At 39.2% G+C, this 25,791-nt stretch overlaps 1 protein-coding gene across 5 annotated transcripts in view; it reads left to right on the top strand.

The window, feature by feature from the left end:
• The window catches only part of SCAPER (S-phase cyclin A associated protein in the ER), a 354,496-nt gene that overhangs the window by 74,696 nt on the left and 254,009 nt on the right, over window positions 1-25,791 (top strand). For 4 of the 5 annotated variants that reach the window (XM_039490831.1, XM_039490828.1, XM_039490827.1 and 1 more), the window contains exons 8-13: window positions 3,368-3,528; window positions 16,769-17,031; window positions 20,237-20,482; window positions 22,218-22,388; window positions 25,210-25,285; window positions 25,475-25,592. In XM_039490831.1, coding sequence (XP_039346765.1) covers window positions 3,368-3,528; window positions 16,769-17,031; window positions 20,237-20,482; window positions 22,218-22,388; window positions 25,210-25,285; window positions 25,475-25,592 — 1,035 coding nt within the window. The remainder of the gene's footprint in view (window positions 1-3,367; window positions 3,529-16,768; window positions 17,032-20,236; window positions 20,483-22,217; window positions 22,389-25,209; window positions 25,286-25,474; window positions 25,593-25,791) is intronic. The other variant, XM_039490829.1, reaches the window with a different exon arrangement.

Raw genomic sequence — 25,791 nt, 5'->3', positions numbered from 1 at the left:
ATTCCTTTCCTTCTCTCTTTCTCATTCAGAGTATGTCTACATTGCAGTCAGAGGTGTGATTAGCATGTGTAGACATATCTATTTTAGCTTTGATCCGGCTAGCTCAAATAACAATAGCAGTGAAACCAGGGTAGCATGGATGGCAGCATGTCTTGTACAAACCCGTCTGAGACCCTGGCTATGTATTCGAGTGGCTAGCCCTGACTTCAGCCTAAGCTTTCTCCCCAGGCCTGGCTGTTCCCATGTCTATGTACCTAGTTCCTTCTGACTAGGTGGCTACCTCTACTTCACTTATAACTTGTGGAGTTAAGAAACAACACCTGTTACAAGGAGTCAGCAGAGCAACTTTGTGCTAAAAAAAGTCAGTCAGAAGGAAGATCCCTGCATCTGTATAGACTTTAAGATCAGAAGGGACCATTATGATCTTCTAGTCTGACCTCCTGCACATCGCAGGCCACAGAATCTCACCCACCCATTCCTGAAATAGACCTCTAACCTCTGGCTGAGTTACCAAACCACCCCACCCCCCGGGTCTCTGCCAATCTGACCTGGGGAAAAATTCCTTCCCGACCCCAAATATGACAATCAGTTGGACCCTGAGCATGTGGGCAAGATCCAGCAGCCGGACACCTGGGAAAGAATTCTATGTAGTAACTCAGAGCCATCCCCATTTAGTGTCCCATCACTGGCTGTTGGAGATATTAGCTGCTATCAGTCACAGATCGGCTACATGCCATTGTAGGCAATTTCATTATAACATCCCCTCCATAAATTTAGCAAGCTCAGTCTTGAAGCCACTTAGGTTTTTTGCTCCATTGCTCCCCTTAGAAGTCTGTTTCAGAACTTCACTCCTCTGATGGTTAGAAACCTTCATCTAATTTCAAGCCTAAACTTGATGGCCAGTTTATATCCATTTGTTCCTATGTCCACATTGGTGCTCAACTTAAATAACTCCTCTCTCTCCCTGGCATTTATCCCTCTGAGGTATTTATAGAGAGGGGTCGTATCTCCCCTCAGCCTTGTATAATGGTACTAACACTTCCCTGTCTCTACTAGAAATACCTTGCCTGATGCATCCTAAGACTGCATTAGCCTTCTTCACGACCATATCATGTTGGTGTGATGATGTATGCATGATTGCAGATCTGTTATAGTGAGAGAATTGGGTGCTCTTTCTTGTGTATACCTGATGTGATTTTCTACAGGGACAAAGTCATCCTGCATATATACTCCTGTTTTTAATGAGCTTTGAAAGTAATCATCTTCGAGTGATGATCCCTATGTGTATTCCACATGTGGGTGTGCCTGCGCGCCATGTGCTTGAGTCCAGCAGTGTTTCTTAGCAGTGTCTCTTATCCCTCACATGCGCAGTGCATCTCCTCGTGCTCTCAGCCGAGGGTATAAGAGGTAGTACGAGTCGATGCCTTCCAGTTCCCTCTTACTGCCACATGGCCTGAGTCTGGACCCCCTGTTCCTTTGTGCTTTTAGTATGCTAAGAGAGTTATTCTTGTTTGTACGTAGTATGTAGATAGTTTTACAGTTAGGTAAGTTAAGTTTGCCTAGTGTAGTAGTTCTTTTTCCCTGTTCAGGGACTGCCCCCTCCTCCCTTGGCTTATGCCCAGGATCTCGGGCTTCGAAAACTCTCTCTCCTGCCCGTGCTCTTTCTCCATGAGCATGCTGCGCCATATGTAAGTCTTTCCTGCCCAGGACCAGGGAAGTCTGTGAGCTCTGCCTTCACAAATACCTTATGGAGGAGGCTGTGCAGCCCCAGGCGCCTTCAGATCTTGGCCCAGGAGACCCACCTGTACAGCGGCCACTACTGGTGGTGAGGTCAGGGACAGGTCCCAGCATAAGAGCAAAAAACATGAGCACAAGAGCAGATCTCCACAGAGGACTGCTCACAAGTGCAGCGTTTCCTCCCTGAGCCAGGTTGGGTGAGATGTAGTGTGTGGATCTGGCCAGAGCGGCACCCAAGATCCCCCGGATGGAGGACAAGGCCAAGCACAAATGGGATCTGGTGGTACCAATGATCATCTTGGCACCCAAGCTCCCAGAATGCTCACCAGCATGCACAACACCACTTGCTCTGCCAGTGCCCTTGCGCCTGTCAGACAGGCCAGCCACGTAGACCCCGCCAGGCCACTCAGGTTTTTCTGTCAGTGTTTTGTGGGCCCCTGGCTGCACGGAAACATTCCTGATGATGGAGGAGTTAATCCTCCCCTATATGGAATACAGATAGGGACCACATATCTCAAAGAATCTCCAGTTACAGGTAAGTAACCTCCTCTTATTTGCATTTCACCTTATTCAAAATATTGTTCTGAATGGGTTTTTTCCCCGAAATCAAATGAAGAAAAAGAAAAGTTGTGGCATATCCTTTATGTATATAGATCACTGCAATTCTGTCCATCAAGAAAAGCTGAATTTAGGCAGTCAGACTATTTGATCTTAAAGATGGAAGAACAGCCCCCAATATCTACAATTTATCTTTGCTAGGTAAGTAATAGAAACCTTCAAAGTAGCATGGGTCCATGGATTTATTTTAGCTAGAAAGTATGATGGATCCATGAATTTGTGTATAGTCTATATTTATAGCAGAAGCCCACAACACAGCAGTCTGTGCTTGGCTAACCTCAGAGCCCTTTCTGCACAAGGCATTGTGGATTCTTGGGCAGAGAACAGAGAGACCTCTTTGGGGGCATTGTGCAATTGGCTACTTGGTGCTCCCCAAACACTTTTTTTCATGCTTTACAAACTTGATGTCTTTCCATCAAAGGATGCCACATTTAGGAACCATGTTCTCTAATCATCAAAGTGCTGAGATCTTTCCTCACTTATTAGCTCCCTTTTAATTTTTAATTTAATAGTTTGTTTGAGACTTTGGCTTCTTGTTGAACTAAAGTTCCACTGCTGTTTGTGTATGGAGAAAGTGTAAACAGACTGACTCTTCTCTCTGAAATTTTGTATAATTGGGAATGCTAAACAGTACTCATTCATGTGTGCCATTGGGAAGTAGGATCCAAAAAGAATATTTTTTTAATCTGCTAGGTCTTTTCTGTGTCCTGGTTTCCACTGATGCTGTCACTCACCCTTTAGTTCAGTCAGAAAAGTTTTGTATGTTTTTTCCAAGTTAAATATCAAGAAGATTTTCTGCTCTGGAAATTATGTAAGTAAAGAAAGAGAGATGGGGGCAAGAATAAGAGCTTTCTATTGGTTGTCAAGAGGTGCCATTTTTTTAGAGCCACCCTTTAATCTAAGCCACCAAAAGCCAAGACACAAAAGAAATGAACACCTAAGAAATTCTCCGATAAACCATTCCATTATTTGATCAGAAAGTGATATATCTATGAATTATTTTTTTACTTAGGAATCCATCTGTGACAATTCCTGCCACTCGTCTGGCTCCTTCAGGTGTAAGTTGGGCTGATAAGGTGAAAGCTAACCATGGAGCTAAAGCTGCCACTCCAGAGCTAGCAACTACACAAACCTGCGTGCCAACACCAGTGCAGAAGTCATCACGGAGAAATGGCAAGTGTCCTTCAGTGAGCTATTATCTAAAATTATTATTATGGCCCAGCTATTGAAAAGTTAGTTCAATCAAAACCACAACTTTTGTTGTTACAGTACATCAATTTAGCTTTACATAAAATACCAGTAAAATTAAATTAATGATCAAAATGTAGATTCTTCCAACATTGCCTTTTCAATGCTGCTGTTGAAGTTAAGGAAGATTTCCCATAGCAAATTTGTTTTTTCAAGTGCTGATAACTTTTCATTGACTTGTAACCTACCTGACACCTCATATAGGAAAAAAAAAATGTGACTAAACTTTTGGTTTAATGAAACTACTATTTACCTTTTTTTAAAACTCCTTCAGAGGTTTGTTTTCTAAACTTCATCATGGACATCAGGGATCACAACTAAAAAGCAAAAAGTGTTTTGATTCTCAGGTTCAGAAATGTACAAATGGCCCCGCAAGAATAATCTTTGATAGTTTCCAAAAGAGCTTGAAGATGTGGGTCCACAGAGACTAGTGCACTAGACCTGTGCTAAAGAAGTGATAATGGATGGCTTGTTCTTTCTCTGAAGAGTTGCCACACTTGTAGTTCCTTTCCCTTTGTTTAAAGAGTGTCCTTGGAGAAGCTTTTAATTCACAGCCTTTTGCTCTAGAGAAGATTGTTTCACTGGAAATAGTAAAAAAAACAAACAAACAAAACTTGCCTTTTGCTTTATGAACTCTCTCTCTCTGCCAGCATATATTGGGGCCTTGGAGTTTTTTCAAAGATTGTTTTCCCCATTTATCTTTTAATTTATTGACCCAGTTTTCTTTATGCAAACACAGCATTGAGATAGAGGAAGTAGATATCCTCCCCCAAAAATGAATTTAGAATCCCATTTCTAATATATTTAGTATCTTAAAGAAAAACTACTAGAAAAGAAAGACATGCACTTCATGTATTTACACATTAGAAGTATTGGTAGTAAAAATTACGCACCGTATATAGAGCTGTAAATTTTCATGGTGTTTTACAAAGGTCAAACATGTTTCCGGCCTCAAAATATCTTACAATTTAAATTCAGTTTTGTAACAGCAGTTTCATATGGTCAAAAAAGAACAGTCAAAAGCTTACTCATTTCTTGTCTCACATCCATTCGGTCCTGCTATTTTACTGGTCTGTCTCCCTGAGCATCATTTTAAAATTACCTCTTGGCTCTAGTGTCACTTCTACTCCTCAACAGTTTTTTTTGGTTTTGGTCTAGCATTTTTATGTATTCTTGACAACATATGTATAAAATGGAAAACTGAGAAATTGCAGCTACGACATAACAGGACTCCAGTGTGGCATATGATTTATTTCAGTGATGTATGTGATTTTCATACAAAAATAAAATAATTAATGTACAGGAGAAATGAGGAGCAGCAGATATCACCAGCTCTTTTTTGACATATATGAACTATACCTCATACAGTAGTTTAAGAAGTCTTATTTATATACCCAGGAGACTGAGCATTCTGACCCATATTAGAGCTGCATTACTTTGAGACTGCTGTGAAAAATGGAAAACTTTGAAGGATATCATCTCAAACTACAAGCTTTAAATGAAATGTGTCTGTTTTAAAACCATTACAAATTCTTTACTGTCATGAGGTGCCATCTCCTGAGGAACAAAATAAAGGAAAACTACACTCAGCATAAGAATATTTACATGCTGGAAGGGAGAGAAGTGCAGTCTGTTGCTGCTTGGTCTAGTATATGCCAGCTTTTGAGTTAGAAAATAATGTAATTGATGAATTTAGTGGGTAGATTGGCTCTTTGATTAATAATTTTGCACCATCTGCTAGTGGTTATAGTAATCCTTCTGGTCCTACGGCATTAGGGCCCTTTCGAAGTTGTATATAGCCTAGTACTTACACAGGTAAGATGGCTGAATGTTTAAGCGTTGGGCTGTAGACCTTTTTACAGAGGTTTAATTCCTCTTCTTATCAGACTCCGTGGTGAAATTCATATCAAATTGCAAATTTGAAGATACACTTTTGTCGGTGTCAGGGTTTTCCCGCTTTTTAGAGAGTGGGAAAATAGGCAAAAGCCCGCTGGATTGGGTGTTTAGCTGTTAACTAAATTATCATGGGATCGAGGCCCATTTGTCTAGTAAGGCCTTAGCTTAATTAAAGTGTTTGAGTTGCATTCATTAGATATAAGATAGAGTCTTATAGGTCTTATCAGAAACTAAGAGGTTTTATCTCTTGTTTGGGGCTTTGAAGGCCCCTGGTTTAGTGGGTCGGATCCTAAGTTTCTAGATAATGGTTGATAAGGTGGGTACGATTGGGAGTAGGGTAGTAGATAATATTATTAGGGTTAGATAGTATTTTTGATCGGGTTTGTGTCATCAAACTAATTCACTTTTCATTATCTCTGCAAAAAGAAAACACGTCTATCATACCTCCCCATCTCCGTGGATTTCCACTCTTGGGTGCATCCTTTCAGGATGTGATTGTTTGCTTCTATAACTTCAAATTTCTGGGTCGTTGAAGCACCTGTCATACATCTATTAAAAAATACCACAGTAATTGTATAGTAGAAGCTAGGCTGAAGGAACTTGTTAAAGAGCACTTTTCATTCCTCAGCACATCACCTCATGGAACCATAAGCAAAGGACACTGTGTCTGAAAGAGAGAGGAGTGATGAAAGACAAGCCATGCAAAAGGATATTTATGTTGTCCTGATAAAAGTGACAGGCTGATCTCTCAAAGAAACTAAATAAAAGGTTGCTAATAGAAAGAAAGGGTTTACAGCTATCATTTGAATTACTTCTTGTAGCCTGCAACTAAATGAGAATATGTTTAAATGTTGTGTTTAAGTTTGAATAAGCTTCTTCTCTATAGTTCCTAAAACAGATGCAACTGATTTGGATTTGGCTATTAATGTTGCAGAACAGATGTTGGCTGAACATCCCAGGAGATGGAAGAAATTCTTACTTCCTAGGAACAAGAAAAGAGGTGGGGCTATCTTTTTCAGAGAGATCCATGGTCTTAAAAATAAGCTCAAGAGGGGCTGCAGACTCTTCCTATAGCAGTGGCATATGGGTACCATGCTTGTACAGAAAACACTTTGTGCTTAGGACTTAAGCACAAAGTACCAGGGAATGGTTACTTCTTGTTACACTACCTAAATTTCGATTCTTTTATTGCTGCACCAGCTCATACTGAGAACAAATTGTACGCAAAACAGTTACTCAGTATTGCACCGAGTACACTTATTGTTGAAATACTTGAGAGGATTTGTACCATGCATCTTAGTTTTATCGGATCATCTAAAGGGGCCCTGCTCTGTCACTGATATTGCTGAGTCCCTGAACAGCCTCTGAGTTCTCCTGGGGCAAACTTGTAGGTGTATTGATGAGGATTTGGGTTTCCTCTTGTTTTTTCTTGGGCACTTCACAGTCTTAGTCCATATTAAGATTTTTCATCAACATCCTCTCTCTTCAATACTTCAGGGTTTCAAGCCCTGTTTACTCCCCTCACCCAATCTTCCATCTGTGAACTTTGGCTCACCATGCTATCACCACATGTCACAGGGTGCACCTCTCACCACTGGGCTAACGTCTCCTCCTGGTCACTCTGAGGATTAGCTGTTGAGGCCGACGCCCCCTCCCACAGATTGCACTCCATCAGTCCGATTCTGGTCTGCAGCTCCTCTCTCTCCAGGACCCTCAGCATCTCCTTCATGACTTAGCCCTCTGTCTAGGTTACTCAGCGTTCCCTCTTCTGGGGTTCAGTCCATCAGCAGTCTTAGGCAGCCTTCCCATTCACTGCCTCAGTTCTATGCCACAGCCTTGGTGGCTGGTAGGCGAACCTGGGCCCACTCTCTTTTCTGGGTTCCAAGCCAGCTCAGCAGTTCTGGACCTCCTCTCTCTGCCCTCACTGCTCCTTCCCTAGACTGCTTCCTACATCTTGGTTCCCCTTCTCTCTTTGCGTGTACCAGCTCCAAGAACCCTCCTCCCCCTTTCCAGGGAATGACTGCTGTCTTCCTTCCTGCAGCCTTTCCCAGCAGCCCCCAAGCACTCCTCCCTCTTCCCAGGGAGTTACTGCCCTTTTTCAGCAGCCCTAGACTGTAGCCCTCTACCTGGCTTTATAGGCCCTGCATGTTCCTGCAAGGTGGGCCTGCATGCAATCATTTAGTTCTCTGCTCAATGGCTCCTCCTCCAGGTGCAGCTTGGGCAGTTAATTGACCTACCCGGCTATCTTAACCCTGGTCAGTCCTTCGTGGGGTGGAGAGCCCATCACACCACACTTCACCATGTCACTTGTCTCTCTTTTTTCACCTTGCTTACCAATATGTAAGAAGGAAGATGCCCCAGAAGCTTTACTAAGTTTGCATATTGTAGAGAGAGAATATCCTTTACGGACATGCATAACTACTATGGAAAGGTGGCGCTTGCAAAATCGCTTTCAGTCTCTGTGCCGCATGCTCTAAGACCTGAAATGTCTGTGTCACTTGCCTATGTCAAGGCTTCAATTCCCTTAGTAATATAGTGTGCTATCCCAGGGGACTTGGCACCGATTCTTCATATAATATGGCATCACTGTCTTTAAAGCACCATGTTCAACCCATTTAAAGAAGTGACAGGTTATCTCCCAGTTTGTGATTTATGCTGTCCTCAATACCTACTGGCAATCCCTGAAATCTTCAGCTGTGAATAGTATGTACACAGGTACCCAATTCAAAAGGTTATCAGATACAACAAAAGGAAATATTGCCATAGCAGAGATGGCTTTGATAGAGATGTGGTTCTTTGCAGCAATTTTGGTGCTTAGCAGCACTGACCTGACACTGGCGCTGGATGGAGTCCTCCATTCCATGAGAGGCCTGAGTGCACTGGACTGAATTCATGAGTAGATGGCACAGCTGACAACACATTTATCTGCAGTGATTGTCTTAATACTGTTGGTTTGGGCACCAGTCTCAACTCTCCAGTTTCCTTCCCTGACATTAGCACCTGTAACATCTATTAAGGTGAACTCTGATGATGAACACTACAAAAGTGATTTCCATTCCTTGTCAACTGTTGAGAATAGCCTACTTCCAGCTTAATTGAATTGGCTCGTTAGCCCTGACCCCCAGCTTGGTAAGGCACCTCTCATCTTTTCATATGCTGTGTATTTATACCATCCTACTGTATGTTCCACTCCATGCATCTGATGAAGTGAGTTTTAGCCCACGAAAGCTTATGCCCAAATAAATGTATTAGTCTCTGAAGTGCCACAAGGACGCCCCATTGTTTTTTCTGATGATGAAGATGATCAAGACGTGTTATTGGGACACTGAAGAAACTGATGACTCCTTATAGATCATCTGTATGTAGCTGTAACTGCAGGGGAAGAGGAAAAAGGGAATGGTTGTTCAGGAGGATCCATCCTTTGCCCATATTTTTGAAGTAGGCAGCTAAAGTTTCAAGCTTTAATTCAGTCTCTTTTTAGAAAATGCAAAGAACTGAAGTTGACCGTGATGTGGGTCAGGTTCAGCTTTTGAACAGAGTGATCTGATTATTGTATTCTATTCTGGATATGATAAAGAGCAGACTGAATTTGTTACTGTTGATTGGATCAAAAAGTTGTTTGGAAGCAGAATTTTACCAGCTTTTCTGGTTTTTGCACAGACAGACAACTTCGAGCTAAAATCAGGGACCGTTAAATACACCTAGAACTGTGATTCCCTTCACCAGGCCAAATTCATAAAAAATGGTTTGTTTTTGCCAGTTCTGAAATGAGTGACAAGCAAATTTTACTAATTTTACATTGTGATATTCAGAGGGTTTTTTTTCTATATACAATGTACTGGATTCTAGGAATCAGGTAGTCTCTCTCCAAAAAGTAGACAAACAGAGCCCTGATAGCCTTTCATTTTCTTATTACATCACCTTTCAGTTTTTGGCATTCTAGTCTTAACTAAGACGAAAGCTGTACCCCTCTTTCTCCTGGCTGTGTAGACCTCGTGCTAGCAACAAAGAAGAGAGTGGTGTAGTGCTGCTACAGGGAATCCTCTACTACCTGGATCCACTGTATTTAAGTCTATATTGTGCTGGCAGACTGGGACCTGAGAATTGGACCCACTATCTTCTCCTGTTGTTAGAGAAATGGGAAAGCTGCAGCTCAGATTTCAACTCCTTGTGTTGGCAGCAGTCCATTCCAGTTTTCCAAAAAGTCCTCCATCAAAAAGGGGAAAGTCATGGTGGGATATTTCTAATTTAAAAGCAAACTTATAAAAATAAACTTGGTAAAGGGCACCAAAAACCTTTCATTTTCTTCATTTCCCTTTTACCTAGTAGTTCAGATGCTAGGTTTGATAGCATGACTTCAGATTTCTCTATGTAAATCTTTTTGATGACTGCTGCTTACTCGTATCCAAGATGGAGGAATCTGTTAAGACATTGTTGAAGGACAAAAGAAGGTTACTTTATTCTGAGAATTCCAGTTAAAATTATCTGCCTCCACAAATGCCACCCTGTTTGTCTTGCCAGGTGACTTTATGGAGATAATATTTTCAGTCAATAAACACATTTTCCCAAAACTTCTAGTTTTATATATTTTCAAAATTTAGAAGATTAATCCAAGTATAAATGTCAGAATATGATTCTGTAATGTGTAATAGCCCAATGTTGGTTACCTTTTGATTCTCTGTCTCCTTGTTTAGTCTCTTCTTTCTCCTCCTTCTCTGTCCATGGCTTGTGCAACAGTTTCCCACTCACTTTCCCTTGCTTTATGTCTGTGTTTTGTATATGTATCTTATTTTCCTCCTTCCCCTCTGTATCTCTCTTACATCCTCCCCCCTCCTCTATCCCTTTCCTTGCCCTTCCTGCTTTGACTCTGTAAACCAGAATAAATTGAGATAGAATATTTTGTCAATCTCTAAAGCTCTAGTCAACAGTGGTTTGTTCACAGAACGTGATATTTGTCAGGTTTACTTTTGGCTCAGCTCTACTCCTGCAAGCTTGATCTTGCTCCCGGTGACATGTAGGACAACATCAACAGACCTGCACTAGGAGCAAATTGGAGAAATATCACCACAGATATCAAGGCATAGTTTGTTCCCTGCTAGGTTGTCAAAGCAGGATTTATTGCACATTGAGGAGACATAATCCCTGTTGGAAATTGTACTTCTCTTCTCCTTTTCCTCTTCTCTTCTGTCATTAAAAAAAAAAAAAAAAAAAAGCGTTGTGAATACTAGTTTTACTAGATTGGATGATTTAGGTCTCTTAACAATTTTACCTATATTCATTGCCTGAGTCAACTCTTGTGGAGACAGTGCTTCTTATTATGACTGTCAAGATTTATTGCTTCTTACAGCATTGCATTTTCTCTGTATTTTCTCTTTTTCTTTCCTATCTTCTGTCCTATACTCCTATCTTTGGCTTACCAGAAGTTGTGGGAAAATAATTTCCGTTCCTACTGGGCTTATGCTTCCAACACTCATACATTCACAGCTCTCCATAGTGTCACTATAGTACCTACAGTAATATTATATAGATTTAAAATACAATAAAGGTTACTGGGATTTAAAGTTTACTAATGATGGGGTAAAGCCAAGTTGGCTTAGGTAATAAATCACTGGCAAATAAATGTTTAAGTGAGCACAGATCTCCTAAGGCAGAACTTCTTGGAGTATTGCATATACTTGGATAAATGTATCTTATTGATTATACCAATAAGATTGCTGTGCAGTTCTGCCACATAGAGTAACTTTGAAGGAATAAGACCCAAATGACCATGGGGGCCTCAAGATAACAGATGGCTTGTTACTTCCATGTAATACCAGAGCAAGCAGAGACAGGGAAGTTCAAGTAAAACTAGAGAATGATTTATTAACAAAACTGGGCAAGTAACCAAATCCAGCATGTGATACTTCGCATGTGGAGAATGGCTAGTGTGCTCTGTGAAAATAATTCAAGACTTCTGAAAACAATTGTTCCACACCAGGGATAATACCTTGATTAGTGTTAATTTTGCTCAAGATCAAGAGCCAAGTGAGCTAATGTCAATGAAGATATTAACGCTGCAAAATTTGTGTTAAAATAGTATTGTTTGCAGTGGTTGAGAACATAAGATGGTGAAGGGTAAATTAAAATTGAAAAAGATTTAAAAAAATAAACTTTTGAGTTCATGAATGGGTGTCAGATGTCTAGTATAAAGCGCCAGTTTCATACCTGTACCTAAAAAATAAATCAGCAGAATACTGTTATAAAAGTATATTTATATTGGAAGAGCCTCATCAAATAAAGCATGTCAGTGGATATAATGTACTCTGAGTGTAAAGAAACTCTATCTAAAACTCTTTTAGTGCCTTGTCCTTCCTTATTTATCTTAAAGGTGAACTTTAAAACATTTTTGTTTTGTTTTTATTTTACATATGGGGGATAGAAAATAACATTATTGAAACTTTTCAGAACTGCATGACATACTTAAAATCTTCCTCTTATCTGATTCCTTTTTGGACATTTCCATTGTGCTTGTAGAGTTTCTGATTGCTCTTTTGTCCCAGAATGATGTATTTTTTTCAGTATCATGGTGATTTAGATGCAGCCAGCAGGACTTCACATGACTTAAAAAGATTTTTTTTAAGTTCATTTTGGAATAATTTATGTGCTGAATGTCTTTCCTATGCTTTCTTTTGCAGCATTTAGCACATAATTGTAGGGTTAACTAATCTTTGCAGCTCATCTTTATGTTTGAACTTTCTTGTTGTTTTATTTGACATTAGCACAGATAACTTTGTGGCGTATACTTTTTTCATCCCCTGCAGAACTTAGTGGAGGACATTGAGGACTCCTGTTGGAGTTCTTCTCCTCTCTCATCTCTTTATATTAATAATGGAACGATGATAATAATAGTTAATTAATGCATAGTATTTACATAGTACCTTTCATTCCAGGATCTCAAAGTGCTTTCAATCAATAATTAGGCCTCACAACACTCCTGTGAACTACATGCCTGATCACCTATTGAAGTCAACCATATTTTAATTTACTTCAGTGGGCTTTGGATCAGGCTCTACAATTCCTTAAATGTTATTGCCATAAAGGGAAGTCCTGGTGTCCAGGACTATCCTGATTTACATCTTTTAAAGTCATGGGTTATAAACTGCATGGGTTATAAGTCAGCAGTATTTTGTCCATGATCTGTGAAGAAATTTTCCTGCTTCCAGTAAGTTCCTGCAGAAAAGATAGTGTAATCCTGATCTGGTAATAACACTATTAGATAAATTGAGACTATAAGTAAATAGTATTCATTTTAGAGACAGAGAAACTGAGGCACAGATAGATTAAATAGCTTGCTTGAGATCAAATGGTAAGTCCGCAGCAGAGCAAGAAATATAACCCAGATCTCTTAACTTCAAGTCTCCATAACTCTAACCAGAGGCACACTCTCATCTTTATTTAAGTATATTTTGGAGGAATAAGCACAGGCCTTCTGCAGAGATATACTGTCTTTGGCTGCTGTCAACAAACAGAAAAAGCCCCTTGCAGAATCATTCGCACAAAGTTTTGTGGCTTGTGTTGATAATGTCTGTGACCAGTTTGCAGATAATGGGTTCTCTGAAGTAATGTAAAGCAGTTTGATTTGTAAATATTTGATTGCTCTTATTTCAGCTATCTTAGATTATCAGCTTTGATAATATTTAACAGATCACAACCTTTTTATTTTTATGCTAATTGTGACCATGGAATTATCATTAACAGATGCTTGAATTACAGTATCTATACATTTGATCTATTTAAAAACAAAAATGGGGACAGCAGGAGCGCTGCCAGCTTTTTTGCCGCCCTAGGTGGCAGAAGGTCCCGCCCCCGAAATACCGCCGACGATCGGGGCAGCCCAAGATCCGGCCGCCACGGTTGCCGCCCCCCAAATGTTAGCGCCCTAGGCGACTGCCTAGGTCGCCTAATGGGTTGCGCCGGACCTGGGGGACAGATAGTCAGCTGACGTAAATATCCCTATAGTTCCATTGACTATCTACTCCGGCATTTCCACATATTTGTTTTTCTGTACAAAATGGGGAAAAAAGATAACTAGATTAAGTCCCCAGTAATTGCAAAATGTTAGGTACTGAAGGGTGGCAAAGAATAAATATGCAATTTACACTGCTTTGTTTTGTATCCAATTCCAAGTTTGTTAGCCTCCCAATAAAGTTGGACCCAGTTCAGCTCCCATTGAAGTTAATGGAAGTAGAATAAGCTGGTAACATTCTGTTTTATGCAACCTCTGTTGTTGTTGGAAATCCCAAGACTCTAGCATTGCAACACTTTGTAGTACAATCCCTAGGTGCAGTGGCACTAAACTTAATGATTTACAGGATTTGATGCCAGGGCCCTTGTGCTGGTTTACAGTGGTGCTTCAGAGTTGGAGGCACAAAGGATTCTGGAACACAAAAATGGAGATCAAGGCAAGATAGCCCTATATATTGTAACTTTGTTTAAAGCAAAGAAATATATCATTCAAGGGGAACAGGTGTCTAATACCCTCATCTTCCTAAATGGTTGTCTGATCACCAATACTTAAAGCTGATCCAGTTCCTCCTGAAGCCCAGATACAATGTGAGTCTAGCTGCCGGAGGGGCACAAGATTTTTCAAAGAGCATAATAATGCACCCAATATACGTTTTAAAGACTTTTATATATTCATTTTATAAATCAGATATCCAATAATTCAAACATTACCAAAATCTTCAAGAATAATGTGCAATTTGTCATAATGTATCAGTCCAGTTCTGTAATTATCCCTTACGTGCACGCCATCAAATGATAATTTAACCAGTACCCCTGGTAGTTTTTTGGCAAGTAATTAATAATGGCATAAGTAAGTTATGAAATCACTTAAGTTTGAAAATTTTGACTCAGATGTCCTGACTCAATCCTTTTGCCTTAATCATATGACCAACTTTCCTGTTGTAAAAGGTTTTGAGATACCTTGATCATAAGAGGAGTTTATATGCTGGCTATACTATGCTAGTATATACTATGTTAAGATTAGTCTCTCACAGAACTGAGCGGCTTTTTGTCAGTTTCATTTCTATGATTTGCTCTCAATCATGACAAACATTCTTTCTTACAGACCTTTCCATTTTTTATTGGAATGGTTCTTCAAAACAGTTTATACCAAAGGTATACAATAAAATATTGCCCATAGTTAAATTCCTTAGTTTCTTTGAGTTCTAAGTTTGTTCTTATATTGAGATGCTCTTCTTTTTACTATTTTCTTGAATTTTTTCAATATTTTACTAGATAATAGTGTTTGTGTTGGCCATCTCCTTGGTTAATGGATTAACTCCAAGCTCTAAATAATATTTCTTTGTACAAGGAAGCTCGTGAAAGAGTGTTTTTCTTTCCTGTTTTAAAATAAAATGATTAATTATAGTGTTCATAAAGGATGAAAAACTAAATATTCTGAGAATATCCAAGAGAGTACATATTAGGCTTCTCTGTTACTTATTTTGTCATTCTTTTTTTTAAAAACTATGTTTTAAGATTCTTTGCTAATTTGTGTTCTTTCTCTGAAACAGAGTATTGTAAAAGCATCTATTTTATTTATATTTTTTAAATTAAAGAACTATGTTCAATTTAAGATTCCTTTTTTGTGGTAGTTCTTTTTTGAGCCTTTTTCTGTGACCACCTGGGCATGTTTACCCTTAGATACATGAGTAGGCCCATCAGTATCGGTGGAACTTCTTGCATGCATAAAACTAAGCAAATAAATTGTTTGCAGAATAGGGGCCTTGGTCACTAGAGAATGATGTAAAGCCCAGCAAGGTGAAAGATTATTAAAAGTACTAAATGTATCTATTTCCTTTATTATTATTATTTTTATTTTTAAAAGCCAAGACTATTTGTACACTTTCCACATATTCTGTTGGTTAAATGTAACAATAGAGGGCAAAATTCAAACAACAAGGGCAAACTTTAAAAAGGACAAAAAGGTTTTATTTTCAAATAGCTTCTCCTGGAATAAATTTCCTTGTTCCTGAATGGATTTTATAGATAATACATACTTATGTCCATTAGAGTGCAAACCATCTGCCAGTATACAATATACTTATATGCTAAACAGTCCAAGTTCACAAAAAAGATTTTCTTCAGTTTACTTTTGAAAGCAAAAGGATTGGTGGAAGCTTTAATAATGAGTCTTTCATAAACTTTGTGAGAACTCATTTGCTGTTAAGCATTGGAAATAATGGTAATGTATGTTCTTCTCTGTAGGGTACAAATCCTACAAAGTCTGGCTGAGTAAGGCTGATCCTGCAAATATTTAGGGATATTAACTTTAAAGACCTTTCAGATGTTCCCCAGGACAGAATCTGTCAGAAAACTCTGACCTGGGGATGATGGTATTATTCTTATTTAGCAATTATTGGATGGGATCTAAACTGAGTCAGTACAGTTTATTATTTAATATTGAGTTTGTATAATTATTTAACATTGAGCTTGTATAAAACCTGTGATCAATAGACACATTTCCATGAAATTAAAAAAAAATCAATGGAAACTGCTCTTCTAAATAAATAAACTTCCCCTCCAATCTGCAACCCAAACTTAGCAGCATTTTGCTATTTCATGACACTCAGAAAGTGAAATTATCTGGAAATTGACACTAAATAGTGTAGTTCTATGATCCAATTTGAGCGAAATGCAAAAAGTAAACAAACAGCATGCATAGAAAAATATTAAATTATATTTAAAAAAATGCTTTCACTTTTAATAGCATAAGGCCTCAGTCTTGCAAGTGCATCTCCATAGGTAGATCCTTGTGCTTGAATGGAGGCCCATTAAAGTCATCGCGGTCTATATGGGTGAAAGGGTCTGTGCACGGAGTTCTGATTGCCGTATCAGGGCCTGAGAATGGTAATAGAAACATAGTTCAGAAAATCTATTGTTAAAAAGTATGTGTACATACCAAGAAAAAAAAGTACAAACCCTTATGTTCATGAGTAACTTGGTTCATGAAGGTAGCCCCTTGGAAGTCAATGGAACTACTCCCACTAGTAAAGTATGTATGTAGGAGTTTGCAGGATGGGGCCCAGGATTTTTAAACCAATGATGTCCCTTGGAAGGAAAATTATTCTTGAACAGTGTCTAATAGGTTTCCATATATTTTTAAAGAGAAAAGGTGTTCTTGTTGTGCAAGAACAATTTAGATAATAAAACTTCTAATTGTGGCTTTGCAAAATTGTATTTATAAAGCTATTTCTTGGTGGGGTGTTCTTGTTTCCTTGTGTAGAACGGAAGGATGCAGAAGGATGGGAAACAGTTCACCGTGGAAGGCCTGTTCGATCTCGATCTACAGCTGTAGGAACAAAAACTCCTGTAGCTGCAGAATTGCTAAGAGCTAAAGATGACAGTGACAAAGAAAATGTAGTCTTCAGACAATCAGAAAGTAAACAGAAGAATTCATTCGATGGAGATAGTGCATCCAAAAATACAGAACCTCTGCAGAAAGATTCTTTATATCTGAGTGAGCATCCTCTTGCTGAAAGGACTCAGGTAAGTGTAATTTGGAAACATTTTTTTATTTTTATTATTGTAATATTTTGCTAAGGTTTATATAGAAACATTAATCACGGTTGTTATGTCCAGTGGCTTATTCTTTAACCTGATTGAAAGGTTTTAAAACACTTGGAACTTTTATCAAATCCTTTTTATTATGGTTAATATACAGAAACTACATTGTGAATAACATTAATGTGGCAACATAAACTGACAGTGATAAAAAACTCTTATCAGATAGAGAGGCACCATATATTTTACAGTGTCTAGAAAAATAACTGGGCGTGGTAGTATGGTAGTCGGCAACTTGGCTGAAGTCAGTGGATCTGCTCACTCACAAGGTCTGCAGGATTGGACACATTATTTGTTGCAAGAATAACCAAAATGTTTTAATGTTTTTGAAAGTATAAAATCAAATTTGGCTTTAACAGTAGCTGCTAGCGCAGACAACCAAATATTAAAAACTAAAGTACATCAGAAAAATTATCTGTATTCACTTATGTACAATGAGTGCCTGATTATGCCGTCAACGCTACATGCCCACGTTGGGGATGGTTCAGAGCTACAGTGCCTCCTGGAGTTCCCTGGCACATGGAGTATGTCCCTTGCAACTCTCTTTAGAGGAGTGAAGCCTAATCTTCCCTTTGTGGCTGACATGTCTGATGGATGATGTTGAAGGGGTGGTATAAGGGATATATCCTTTGACACCTATTGTGGCCCCTCCCCACTTCCTCTGGTGGTGACTAGAATCCTATCGGGGGGGCACAAGCAGGTGACAGCCTCTATATTCTAAAAATATACGTTATCACTAAAGTGACAGGATTGCAATTTTACCTGCTTTCCATGCAGCAAGGTGATAGAAATAGCAAAGGAATGGGACAATCCTTTCCTTCCTCTCATTATTGCATCTGTGCGAGGGCCAGGCAAAATCTGGCCATAAAATTAATCTTTTGCGTGAAAATGAACTGTTGTATGAGCATGGTATAAAACCCAGGTGCATAGATATTACAGTGCAGTCAAAGGGAATGTGCTTTGCTAGCAGTACATGTAATAATATCATTTGTAATAGTAGTAATGTTGGTGGAAATTATTTACTGGTCAATATAGTTTGGTTAAAATATTATTGTTAGGAAAGCTTAGTAACAAAGATATGTATGGCAGTCTTCTCCATTGTTGTATTGAAGTCTTTTGCTGTAGTGGGAATGTTTGTGTTTTTCAACATTATTTCATAAAATTACCATTTATTTTGCTATATAACTATTGATTTTCTCATAAACAGTGTTGACTACACTGTAAACATCAGTCAAGCTAATATAAATATTGCAAATAAGTATATTAGTAACAGTGACTGTGATATAAATAATGTTGATGCCAGTATAAACGAAATTGTGTAAATTATGTTTAAGTCATTAGAACGATAATCCTTAAAGTATGCATATTGGTGGATTTAACAATATGAGGCCAAATTTTGCTCTCCTATTCACCCATGTAATCCCACTGATTTAACAGAGTTACACTCAAAGAAGCATACCTGCTCCTGCCTTTGCAATTCTGGATGGTCTTTTCTGAAAAAGGACCAGTGTCATGGTTCTACATAAGTTGTGGGTGGCAGGATTCTGGAGAACCCACAGTATGTGTGTAGCTCAGCTGTGGGGGCCATCTTTTTGTGAGAATGCAGGAAGTAGGTGGGTTGAGGAAGGGATAGAGCCTGGAGATTTGCTACTATACCAATCCTCCCATGTTCTTCCCTGGAGGTTAAGGACCCACAAAACATATTCCAGCTTTTATTTATATACAGGTATTAACACTGAATAGAACTTGTAGCCCTCCTGCCAAATTCTGCTTTTAGTTATACAGCAGAGCAACCACACTGACTTTGGTGAGGTCACAAGTTCCTGCATTTTGCTGCTTTGGGGATATTTCCACCCCCTCAAATCTCACTTACTCCTCTCTGTATGGAAAAAGGAAGGGGAGATTGTAGGCCTTAATAAAAGAATGTTGTACTATATTTCCACATGTTATCCTTGTCTTCTTTTGTCAAAATCACCTCTTCTACATCTGTTTTCCCAGACTTTTAACCCAGAATTAACTCCCTGGTTTTGAGCTGATTTTTAGAGTATTTAACATTTTATATCACTTTATGGGTTTGTCTACACTTACATTTTATAGCGCTCGAACTTGCTGGTTCAGGGGGGTGAAAAATCACCCTCCTGAGTGCAACAAGTCTGAGTGCTTTAAAGTGCTAGTGTAGACAGGCTCCGAGCACTGGGAGCCTGCTCCCAGCACTTACAGCTAATTCCCTCATGGAGGTGGATTACCAGGAGCGCTGGGAGAGCTCTCTCCCAGTGCTTGTGTGCGACCACACTCGCACTTCAAGGCACTGCAGTGGGAGCGTTCCCGTGACAGCACTTTGAAGTTTCCAGTGTATAGCCATGCCCTTAGTATTTAGAGCAGTCTACAGTTGCAGTTGTGAGTTCTCAGCACTGCTGAGGTATCTCAACTTGGGTGCCCAAAATATAATGAACACACCATTAGTGGTCACCTGTGAAAATTTTGGTTTATGAGACTTGCCCAACACCACATAAGAACTTTGGCAGAGGGAGGAATAGAATCCAGTTCCCCAGAATGGAATTTAATTGCTTTAATCATGAGGCCATCCTTTCTCTTCCTGCAGTTCCTTGCCTCATTTACTACAACCATACCTTCCAGCTCCATCAACAAATGAAGCAGGTATCCTGCAGAGAACAGCCTCATTCACTATACAATGCTGATTTATTCACTGAGCACATTCTGTCCTATGCACCAAATGAGGCAGGGTTCTGTATGGAACATGTGCAAACTGAGATTTTTCAGAGGCTTATAATATGGCCCAATTTGGCCTAATTTTTATGAGGATAGCAAAAGGCACATCCCTAGCACAAGGAGCACCCCTGCTGCTAGATATCTCTGCTCCAAAGCATGGAGACACAAGGGCCTTTTAGCTGAAAGCTTCAAAAAAAAATCAGTTTCAGGCCAGCACTTTCAACCTATAAATTATAATTAGATGGAAAATGTCAGGCAACTTTAACTAAAGCCAGCACTACTTGCATTACATACAATATGAGGGTGAAGTACAGTATTTTTATTAGTTTTTTTTTCAAGCAGTATATTTGAAAATCAATGTGTTGCATCTATCTTATTTTGTAAATATGTCTTTTATTAGTTCACAGCACACACACTAGAAGATACCAGAAACACTGGCAATGTGGTTTTACAAGACAGTTCTTGCTTACAAACACCTGAAATGCTGGCAGTTGTCGTAGACACTGAACATACTTCAGAAAGTCTACAGATTGATGAATCTCCCTCCCTGATCTCTGGTAGTAAAGAACAGCATGAAGCATTAAAAAACAAGATAGAAAGTGAAATGAACCCCTCAGACATTTCAAATGTGAGTGCTGCCAGATTGGTAAGACAATTTACAAGAATTCTGAATAAATTACAAAGATGTGCCTTGGGTTTCTCATTCTGCTTTGCACAATATTTAATGTTAGCCTACTACAGAAGTTGTGAAAAAGTCCACATAGCACCAAATGTATATAGTATGGCAAAATCATTTTTTGCATATGTCCAAGCACATTCAACTCTAGAATTGATTACAGTAAGACATCCGAGTTAGGCTAAAATACAATAATGCACTGGTTTGGATTACAAAAGTCACAACTCCAGTTCTTTCTAGAGACATAAGAATGATTTTTCACTTCCTTTCATAATTGTTGATTTTAAACAGGCCTCCCGTTTATTGTTACAGTAATTCCACTAATTGCTTGGATTGGAAGAGCATGAGTTATTGAAATGCATTTGGAATGGTCAGACTTCTTTCCCCACTAAAATCAACCCAACCCTTCTCTTATGTCTTCCCGTGCAATAGCAAGCATGGCTGACATATTGTTTGGGGCCATTTCTTACCAGGGAGCTTGTACAATATACAATATTTCCTTATAATTTTTTCTTTATTTTCTTTGTTTGCTCATATAAGCAGCATGAAGAATATTTTATTTCTGACCCTTTCAACAATTTGGTACTTTAAAAAAATGTGCCTTAGTGTTGATGTAACAATCTGAATAATAATTTTACTGTGTACAATTTAAATATGTTGCATACTGTTCAAACAGAACTTTTTCTTGTCTAATAAAGCAAGCTAGAAACTGTGTTAAAATCTCTGACATTAATCTCCCATACCATTAACATCACACATGGATGTCACTTTGCAGCAAGAGGACTTCCAAGAACAGGCTGCTAATCCTAATTATAACTTTATTTCATGATACTAAGTAAAATACCTTTGACATGCAAGACCATTTTCTAATAAAAGGTGTCACCTTGTTCTTGGCTTTGGCAGAGGGGCCAAGGAATGAAGGGTCATGATGAATGAATTATCCATTTACCCCTATGTTTTGCCTACATTAGGAGATTTTACTGAGTGTAAACCTGGCTTCTAATAATTGAGTTAGCCGACATAATGTTGGCCATGACTTTTTGGCCTGTATAGATAAGGACAAGTTATGTTCATCATCATGTAGCTAGTCATGTTCCCTGATCCTCTCATGGAATGGCCATTCTTTATGCAGAGTACAGTTATGGTTTCGAATTTTGTATTGAGAGAGTAACGAGTTTTTGTAGTCCTCATAGCTTGTTTTTGGCTTATGAAGAATCCCATACCAAATCAGCAAATATCTAAGTAGATATTTAGTTCTACCACAGCTTATATAAAAAAGAACCTCTTCTTGTTCTAGAACTCTCCAGAGTCATTCTACCAGAAATACTGCAGCTTCCAAAGCATGTGTTTTACCTGGGTTCCTATACTGCAGATCTGCAAGGATGCCGCTTAAAACTCAGTTCAGACTTCCAACAGTATTGTCTAGATTCAGAGGCTAGATTAAATTCCTCATTTGTAAAGTGTTCCTGAAGTTTATTTTGATATCATATTGTAAGAGATTTTCTTGTAGCTATTTAATTAATTAGTTTGAAACTGTTAGGATTTTAGCCTGTTTTCTTAATTCATTAAATGTATCCTTTAAATGTACCACAACTACTATAGAAAATGACTGTAAATTGACCTAAAAATGTAACATGATCCATATTTGGAAAACTACTTATTTCTAACCTTCTGGTCCAGTTCTAATTTTTGATTTTCTATACAGTCTATGGCAGAAGTCCTTGCTAAAAAAGAAGAGTTAGCAGATCGCCTGGAAAAGGCCAATGAAGAAGCAATAGCTAGTGCCATTGCAGAAGAAGAGCAGTTAACTAGAGAAATTGAAGCAGAAGAAAATAATGACATTAACATTGAGACTGACAATGATAGTGATTTTTCTGTGAGTTTTCAGTCTGTTTTAAAATGATTAATTTTAGTTGTTATCAGAATGTAAGCATAGAATTTAATTTCACATTCCTACTTGCTATATGCAGTTTGTTATATGCAAATATAACTGTTTATACATGTATTACATAATCATGTAATAACTGTGACAACTATATCAATGTATAGAAATTTGCTGAAGATATTTTTAATCTTACTGTGTTTCACTTTCTGTATTGCGTATTACTGTCACTGCTAATTAGTCAGCAAGACCAACTAACTAGCAGAACATTTAAGCATTTTATCTGGAAAGATCCGATACTACTTTTAAAGAAAGCAGAGATGGAAATTGAAGGGAGATGTTTGGTATGAGTCTTTGATCAGCACATTTAATTTTTTAGTTGTCTTAAAGAGAAAATTTCCTGTCTTGCTGGGGTCTGTTTTACCCTCAAAATTTCAAAAAAATATTTACATTAATAACCAAAAGCTCAATTTTGCTGCCATTACTCACGTTGTGTAATACCTTACTCCACGAGTATTCTCATTGAAATCTAAGGGTATGTCTACACTACGAAATTAGGTTGAATTTATAGAAGTCGATTTTTTAGGAAGTGATTTTATACAGTCGATTGTGTGTGTCCCCACTAAGCGTATTAAGTTGGCGGAGTGCGTCCACAGTACTGAGGCTAGCGGTGACTTTCGGAGCGTTGCACTGTGGGTAGCTATCTCACAGTTCCCGCAGTCTCCACCACTCACTTGGTATTCTGGGTTGAGCTCCCACTGCCTGATGGGGCAAAAACATTGTGGGTGGTTTTGGGTACATGTTGTCAGTCGCCCCTCCCTCTGTGAGAGCAACGGCAGACAATTGTTTTGAGCCTTTTTTCCGCGCAGACAACATACCACAGCAAGCGTGCAACCAGCTCAGCTCAGCCGCCACTGTTGTGTCCTGGGTGCTGCTGGCAGCAGATAGTGGAGTAGGGCTGCAAACCATCATCACATTTCTGCTTCCACTCTGCTCTCCTGCTCTGGCAGCAGACAGTACAAAAGGGCTGCAAATCATCGTCATCGTAATCAAAGGACCGCTTCTGCTGCCACTCTGCTGTCCTGCTCTGGCAGCAGACTGTGCAATAGAGCTGCAAACCATCATCATCGAACGACAGCTTCCACTGCCACTCTGTTCTGGCAGCAGACAGTGCAATAGGGCTGCAAACCATCGTCACGCTTTCGCTGCCGCTCTGCTCTCCTGCAGACACCATACCATGGCAAGCATGGAGCCCACTCAGATCACCGTAGCAGTTATGAGCCCTGTAAATACCTCGCGTATTATCCTGCAGTATATGCAGCACCAGAACCTGCAAAAGCAGGCGAGGAGGCGACGGCAGTGCAGTGAAGACAGCGATGAGGACATGGACATAGACTTCTCTCAAAGCACGGGCCATGGCAATTTGGATGTCATGGTGGTAATGGTTCAGGCTCATGCTGTGGAACGCCGATTCTGGGCCCGGGAAACAAGCACAGACTGGTGGGACCGCATAGTGTTGCAGGTCTGGGATGATTCCCAGTGGCTGCGAAACTTTTGCATGCGTAAGGGCACTTTCATGGAACTTTGTGACTTGCTTTCCCCTGCCCTGAAGCACAAGAATACCAAGATGAGAGCAGCCCTCACAGTTCACATATATTTTGGCATTTCGTCTTTTGGAACGGAGTTCTGATAGCACAGATTTGTCTCCCCATACAGTAATCAGATCCAGTACCTCCCGTTCGGTCCATGCTGGAGCTCTTTTGTGATTCTGGGACTCCATGGTCATCTCTGCTGATGAGCTCTGCACGGTCACTTCTGAGCTTGCCACGCTGGCCAAACAGGAAATGAAATTCAAAAGTTCACGGGGCTTTTCCTATCTACCTGGCCAGTGCATCTGAGTTGAGAGTGCTGTCCAGAGCAGTCACAATGGAGCACTCTGGGATAGCTCCCGGAGGCCAATACCGTCAAATTGCATCCACACTACCCTCAAATTCGACCCGGCGATGTTGATTTCAGCACTAATCCCCTCGTCGGGGAGGAGTACAGAAATTGATTTTAAGACCCCTTTAAGTCGACAAAAATGGCTTCGTCGTGTGGACAGGTGCAGGGTTAAATCAATCTAACACTACTAAATTCAACCTTAACTCATAGTGTAGACCAGGGCTATGTGTCCACTCATGAAGTAGGGTACTACTCAGTGTGACTGGCGGTAGCAGAAAGAGGCTGTAAGTGACTATGGGAATTAAGTAGCTAAAACCCCACACATTATTTTGAAAACACAGAGATTAATTATTTAGGGCACAATCCTGGAAATACAGATTTGAGTGACTTTCCACAGAATTTAGTTGAGTGAGACTACTCAGCTGAGTAAAGTGATTCATGTATATTTGCAGGACTGTATCCTTCGCTTATTGAGCACTTTAGGGTAGGGACTGTGTTTATATAGTACCTAGCAGAGTGGAGCCCCAATCCCTACTGGGGCATTTGGACAGTTCTGTGAAACTTATAACAACTATAATACAAAACTCAGGATTCAGTAAACAGGTTGTGGGACTTTATGGTAGTTTATTAGTCTTCAGAGATGTAAAATACCTTGTAGCAGCTGGAGCTGTCATTTGTAATTAAGGCATTATTCTGCAATTAAAAATCACATAAAAATTGACTTCTCTTACGATTCACTCTATTTCTGCAGGGGTATCTCTTTTAATTGCCCTTAATCTTTAGTCTAAGTTTGTACAGCAGTATAAAATCCACCTAGTATAGGGTTGTGTAAAAGACATGTTTTGATTTCATGAGTCATTTTGTGAAATTTCAGGCTAGCTTGGGCAGTGGAAGTATATCTTTCTGTGGCATGTCTATGGACTGGAATGATGTCCTGGCAGATTATGAAGGTAAAGATTTATGTATTCATCTAGACACACAAAATAACAGTTTATGAAAGAGACTTTCTTTTCATACTCAATTATGCATTTGGAATAGAAATGACTCCCAAATCATTGAGAAGTTCAAAATGATGTTATTTGGATATTGTTGGACATTATATTTTAAATTATGTACGTGATTGTTTCCTTTCTGTGCAGCTCGTGAATCATGGCGTCAAAATAATTCATGGGGTGATATAGTGGAAGAAGAACCTGCGCGCCCACCAGGCCATGGAATACATATGCATGAGAAACTCTCTTCACCATCTCGCAAAAGGTCTTGGAATTTTCAGCTGACTTGGATAGCCAAAATAGAAGTAGATTCAACTGTTGCCTGAAGTTTTTATGTTAATCATTTCTTGTCTTCTTTATAAAGTGCTTTGTAATTTGTGGAGGGAAAAAAACGTATATAAGAGCTGGTTATTATTGTTACAAAGTTTGTTACATTTGTACTGTATTGTACAGTAGTTCAAATG

Source organism: Mauremys reevesii, linkage group 10 (assembly GCF_016161935.1).
Source record: "Mauremys reevesii isolate NIE-2019 linkage group 10, ASM1616193v1, whole genome shotgun sequence".
Classification (NCBI taxonomy): Eukaryota; Metazoa; Chordata; order Testudines; family Geoemydidae; genus Mauremys; species Mauremys reevesii.
This window is presented reverse-complemented; position numbering and strand designations above follow the sequence as displayed.